Source organism: Hibiscus syriacus, unplaced genomic scaffold, assembly GCF_006381635.1.
Source record: "Hibiscus syriacus cultivar Baekdansim isolate YM2019G1 unplaced genomic scaffold, ASM638163v2 tig00116997_pilon, whole genome shotgun sequence".
Lineage (NCBI taxonomy): Eukaryota > Viridiplantae > Streptophyta > Magnoliopsida > Malvales > Malvaceae > Hibiscus > Hibiscus syriacus.
The window spans coordinates 4,650,694-4,657,279 of NW_024063513.1; the positions used below are offsets into that span (position 1 = coordinate 4,650,694).

Consider the following 6,586-nt stretch of genomic DNA (forward strand, 5'->3'; position numbering starts at 1 on the left):
AGAAAACCCAAACGATGACTTGCGATGGATGCTTTTTGACATGGATAAAGTACGGCTCTAAGATTGAACTGTAAGATAACTACCATATATTATCCACGGACCCTCTGTTAAAACGTGAACGTAATCATGTTTGCTTTCAAACTTAATCAGAAAATAATCATCATCTAAATCAATAACCTGATATTGTCCCTGTGGTGGCCATAGCAAACCTAAACGAGTTAATAGGGTTTTAAAACCAATAGAACGACCAAGTAAATGAACTATATCGAGCACCTCATGCTAAAATCAATTCGATCATGGACTTGATCAACGAATTGGATAAAAGGATAAGGGCCCTTGTTATGTACAAAACACTCATCATCGAGGACAACAACCTCATGCATTACTTGTAACAAAGCTGCATCCACCGTTTGGTTGATGAACCCATAACAGCGTTGGCATACGATTATTTTCCCACAACCTGATGTTGCCCATCATTAGGTCCATCATTCATCACAACAACATCTCCATCAACGATATCCGCCTCAATCATCTGGACTAACATACCATCTGTAACATTCGAAAAAACTCTACATCCATTGCTTTCTTTCTTAACTTCTTCGTTGTTCGTTACTCCTCCAGCGAGGGAGAACCCGATCGTTCCAGAGATGGGGAAACCATCACCTCGAGACCATCTAGATTACTAGTGAAGGTGCCTCCAATCGGGGAGGGGGGGTGCCGAAGGAACACGGCCGAGAGGCATTAAGGTTTTCCATGCGTTGACTTTTTAAAATTAAAAAGGGGTATTACATTCGACGATATCAAGGGTTGCATGGTATTGTTATTTTTAACATTTTAAACAATTTAAATATGTGTGTGTATATATATATATATAAACCGTACCGTCAAGTCAAGTGTATTTTTATACAAGAAATAATATTAATTTGTAAGAGCATAAAACTTTTCATAATTTTAAAATTAGATTAAGATATATTGATTGCCACCCCTATTTGGAATACTTGGCAAATTCCATGAGATAATGTTCTCAAAATAATTAATTCATGAGATAATGTTATAGCTGGATTAATTGCTGATATAGGGTGAATTCTACAATAAGAACGTAGGTCGTCATGTACTCCGAGCACGTAGGAGGTCTCCCAGGCATCTCTGCGAGCTGTTGGGTAGCAACCTCTTGATCGTCATGCAAGCCCCGCGACCAAGCAGGTCGCCATGCAGAAGGTCGCCATGCGTTCTTCATGCCAGAAGCTGTTGGCATGCGTGTGCTGGCCCCCTCACTTCACTCACCAAAAAGGGCAGCTTGTTGTTTACTTCCCTGCGTGCTGGCCCCCTCACTTTGTCACTTTGTCACAATCCCATGCATGCATGCATGATTTGCGCTTTAATAGCTGCATTGTCAAAATTCCAACGTGGCGAATAGTTCCGGTCCAAGATGTCATTGACACTACTTTTAAACATCCTGAGATAAGAGCACAGGTATTTGTTTTCCCAAGTGTAAACTACCCTATTAGTCACCCAGTTATTATTATTGTTTATTTTGATCACCATCCTTTTGGAAAAATCCTCATTAAGTTATTTTTTTTATTTTTTCACCAAAGAAAATAATGTGGAAATTAAAAAATGAGAAAAAATTATATCATAATTATCATTAATTTTTAAACATCGGATGATCAAAATAAAAAAAAAGCATAATATTAGTGATGATCTTTTTAAAAAAAGTTCGATGACCAAAATAGTTTTTTAAATGTCATAATAATTAATTTGTTGTTTGATAATTTATTTTAAATATATATAAATAAATGACATTGAAAACTATTATATGTTTATATAAAATTATAGTTTATTAATTTAAAATTTAAATTTAAATTACAGGTCAGAGCAAATCCTTATTGCTACAAAGGACGTCCTCGTTTGAACACTGTCAATGAACTTCTAAACACTAGCTTGGAGCTTGAGCAAAGACTTCATGAGGTTCGTTTATTCTTACCCTTTTCAGGTTAATTTCGCAAAACATCCCCAAACTCATCTCTAATTGCAATTCAGTCTCTAAACTATTGATATAGTATCAATCTAGCCTTTCTATTATCGGGTTACTTTGGTCATAATTTGAGTATGTACGATGAATTAATACTTCCTTTTTTTCTTAATTAAATCGAAAAAGATGTTTGATAAAACTTTAAGATGTTAATTCAATGGGTTGGAGATTCGAATCTTAAAAATTTTAGTTGCTAATTTGGAATAGGTTTCATTACCATTTATGGTACTACACGTAGGAGATGACAGAGTAACAGATAAAGCAGTGAGCCAACTATTGTATGATGTTGCAGCAAGTCCGGACAAGAATTTCAAGTTGTATCTCGGGAAGTGGAACAGATTGTTGTACGGTGAGACGTCAGAAAATATCAAGATTGTATTTACGGATATCATCAACTGGTTGAATCGGAGAACCAAATCTGGAAATTTGAGGTTGGAGAGGGAATTGAAGCTTCAAAAGGATGAGATTTTGATCTCAAAACATATGTGAACTTTTGGGTGATTAGGGTTTCTTAAACAAACAAAAATTAATTGGGTGATACTGTGAAAATTATAGAAGAAAATTATCAAAAAGTTGTAACAAATTATATTATTTATGTGAGGATTGTTGGATATATGAACTGCAAAACTACACCGTTAGCACTAACTGGAAATATAAACAGTAATTAAGAAGAACAAATTCTTAAACCGTGTCGTGGTAAGAACCACTGCCTTATAAACGAATTCGCCCCGATGTGTGTAATCGCTACAGTAGGCGGACCGTCCCCCGAGGTTAACACGGTCGCTCCGAATTCCGTACACCCGAAACCGGAGTGGACTGCTGGTGGTATTGTACTTCTGATCGGAAAGCACTCAGAGAGAACTCACAGAGAAAACTTTAGAAAACACTTTGTAAGTGAATTGTGAATGTTTTTGAATGAGTTGAGAAGCTGAATATAGCTCTCTATTTATAGGCTAGAAATAGGGTTAAAATCGTCTATAAAATTTCAGGATTAAATCTCTTATTTGTAACAGCTGAAACGTCTAGATGAACCTGACTCAGAAATAGTCCAGGTTCATTGTATCATTATTCAGCTGTTATAACTCCCGAAATTATATCATGTAACCCCTGGAATTAAATCAAATAACTCATGTAACTCCTGATATTAACAGCTTGTCTCCTCTGTACAAAGCTGTAAATCAGTCCAGGTACATCTTAACGTTTCTGATTTAATTTAGGAATAAACTGTTTAATTTCTGATAACAAATAATTCAGCTGTTATAATTTGAAATTCAAACAGTCCTCAGCAGCCTATAAATATCAGTTGATATCTTTCACATTTTTCATTTGTTTCTTTCAAAGAGAAATTCCTCAAGAATTTTTCTCTAAAAAGATAGTATCCGCGTGGACGTGTCGAAGACACGTATTACCACGACCACGACCACGACCACGACCACGACCTCGACCTCGACCACGACCACGACCACGAGCCGAGCCGAGCCGTGCCGAGCCGAGCCGAGACGAGACGAGACGGACGGACGGCGGCGGCGGTGCGCGAGAGCCCCTCTTGTTCTCTATCACTCAACAAGGAAGTGGAATGTCAAGCCTTAAATACCATTCCCAATAGTGTTTCCAACACTATGTGGGATTGAGCATAACCAACATTCCCCCACTAATGCGAAAGAAATCTTCTGAAACTCGAAAACAAGCTTTCCAGAAGAGCAATAGCGAGATTAGTTGCTTAAGCACTAGTGAACATATCTGGAACTAGTACATAGTGATGATGAGCAATCCTTCTCTTAGATAAGTGAAACTAGTCTGGAATTTTCTAAGATCAGGGTAAACTCATAACACATAACTAACCCCTTCATCCACCTGAGTCCTCGATGTGTAAGATATATATATACAAAAGTATATATTTGGCCATCTTACCTCAGGATTCTAGTAAGTGTGCTAGAAAAATGGCCCAACATTTTTCATAGAAGGCGGCTAACCCTTCTCACTTACATAGGTTATTTCATCAAGTTTATCTCCACATAAACCACCCTTTAAAAAGGGATATGAAATAATTAAGAGTTTTTATAATAGCTCAACCTCACAAAGGGTATGGTGACTTATTTCAAGTTCATTATAAATGAACCACCCAAACTCTGGGCTAAGAAGTCATTAAGAAAATATTCAACCTCATTTATCGGTAAATTCAATAAGTCCTTCTCACTAGAACCATCCAAATACTTGGATTTGAATTTATTAAGAGTTTAACAAACTCAAACTTTCTATCGGTAAGTTCATCATTTCCTACCCACTCACTCTGGGTTATACTTAAATTAAATAGATATTCAGCCAAAATCGGTAAATTCATCAAGTCTTTCTCACTAAGACCACCCAAAGCCTGGGCTATGAATTTATTAAGAGCAATTAAGCTCATCCTGGCATGCACATTATTCATCATAGGGATAGGCAGTAGGAATGTGCACTATGAGTCTTTCCATGATTTCGTTTGACCACATAGAACTTAGATAACTAAGTTGGGTATCCACCATGAATTCCTTAACCAATGGGCTTTAGACCCATCCCTCTCGACGAATCTAGGACCAGCTTCCGACTTAACCCTTTGGTAAGTGGATCTGCTAGGTTCCTTTCCGACTTCACATACTCTAAAGAGAGCACTCCATTTTATCAAGTGTCTAACTGATTCATGTCTTATGTGAATATGTCTTTTCTTACCATTGTAAGCTTGGTTCTTAGCCACACATATCGCAGCTTGTGAATCACACAACAATGAAACTGGAGGAGTCGGTCTTCCCCACAATGGAATATCTGCTAACAAGTTTCTGAGCCACTCGGCTTCTTACCCAGCTAGGTCAAGAGCTATAAACTCTGACTCCATGATAGAACGAGCAATACAAGTCTGCTTTGATGATTTCCACGAGATTGCTGCTCCACCCAAAGTAAAAACATACCCGCTCGTAGAGCTTACCTCATCATTATCAGAAACCCAGTTGGCATCACAATATCCTTCCAGTACCGCAGAAAGCAACAAACTCAAGTTTCCAATCCACAGTACCCTTAAGATACTTCAGTAAGCGTTTAAGTGCAATCCAGTGCTCACCACTCGGATTATGAGTATATCTACTTAGTCTACTCACAACATAAGCAATATCAGGCCGAGTATAGTTCATTAAGAACATTAAGCTTCCGATTAATTTAGCATATTTAGTTTGGGAAACACTACTTCTTTTATTCTTAACTAGATGTATGCTAGGGTCATAAGGAGTTCGAACAGGGACGACATCAAAACTGTCAAATTTCTTTAGCACTTTCTTTATATAATGTGCTTGACATAAAGAAAATCCCTTCTCAGTTTTAGTAACTTTGACTCCTAAGATTACATCTACTTCTCCCAAATCTGTCATCTCAAACTTAGTAGACAAGAAATTTTTAACTTTGTTAATGGACTCAATGTTAGAACTGAAAATCAACATATCATCAACATAAAGGCTTATGATAACACATTCAGTTTCAAACATCTTCGAATACACACAAGCATCCGAACCATTCACAACAAAACCAAAGCTAAGAATAGTTTTATGAAATTTCTCATACCACTGTTTAGGAGCATGCTTAAGTCCATAGAGTGACTTTTTGAGTCTACAGACTTTGCCTTCCATACCAGGTGCCTCAAAACCTAGTGGCTGCTCCATGTAAATCTCCTCATCTAGATCCCCATTCAAAAAAGCAGTCTTAACATCCATTTGATGTACCTGCAACTTATGAATAGAGGCTAGTGCAAATAATGCACGAATCGTTGAGATTTTTGTAACGGGAGAGTATGTATCAAAGTAGTCTAAACCAAACCTTTGAGTGAACCCTCTGACGAATAATCTTGCCTTGTACCGCTGAATCGAACCATCTGGCCTTAGTTTCTTCCGGAAGACCCATTTGTTGGAGATTGGTTTGAATCCCTTAGGCAAGTCAACTAATTCCCAAGTATGATTAGACATTATCGATTCTAGTTCATCATTAACTGCGCTTTTCCAAAAACTAGCATCGATAGATCTTATAGCTTCTTCAAAAGTTTTAAGATCCTCATCTAATAGAAAAATTTGAGCTATAGGATCTGAAATGAAGTCTAAATCATTTATCTCAGAAATAAAGGAAGTAATAAAGTCTGGTCCAAAAGAGGTTTCAACTCTTTGCCTTTTATTTCTTCTAGGCTCAAAATCAATTTGTTCAGAAGACCTAGCAGGATTACTAGAAGAAGTTGATGGAATATATTCTATTTGTGTTTCAATATTTATTCTCGGTTCCTTTAAAGGAAAAGTATTTTCAAAGAAAACAACATCTCTTGACTCACAAATAGAATAATCTTGTAAAAGCATGAATCTGTATGCAACACTGTTCGTAGCATACCCTATAAACACTGCATCAACGGTTTTAGGTCCGATGGTGGACTTCTTAAAGTCTGGCAAGCCCACTTTTGCCAGACACCCCCACACTTTCAGGTATTGTAAATTAGGAGCGTATCCTTTCCACAATTCATATGGAGTATAATCTAATTTCTTATGAGGAGCT

At 37.1% G+C, this 6,586-nt stretch overlaps 1 protein-coding gene across 1 annotated transcript; it reads left to right on the forward strand.

Annotated features, from left to right (window-relative positions):
* The first annotated feature begins 1,209 nt into the window (after positions 1-1,209).
* On the forward strand, positions 1,210-2,546 carry LOC120194479. Its single transcript, XM_039196781.1, has 3 exons — positions 1,210-1,473; positions 1,870-1,968; positions 2,240-2,546. The coding sequence occupies exons 1-3, from the start codon at positions 1,210-1,212 to the stop codon at positions 2,519-2,521; spliced, it is 645 nt and encodes a 214-aa protein (XP_039052712.1). The 3' UTR covers positions 2,522-2,546.
* Positions 2,547-6,586: the final 4,040 nt, after the last annotated feature.

What these genes read in the sequence shown, in the direction of transcription:
- LOC120194479 (XM_039196781.1), top strand. Translation starts at nt 1,210, where the DNA reads ATGCAGAAGGTCGCCATGCGTTCTTCATGCCAGAAGCTGTTGGCATGC. An exon ending in ATCCTGAGATAAGAGCACAG is followed by an intron (nt 1,474 to 1,869) that starts GTATTTGTTTTC and finishes TTTAAATTACAG; the next exon opens with GTCAGAGCAAATCCTTATTG. An exon ending in TTGAGCAAAGACTTCATGAG is followed by an intron (nt 1,969 to 2,239) that starts GTTCGTTTATTC and finishes AATTTGGAATAG; the next exon opens with GTTTCATTACCATTTATGGT.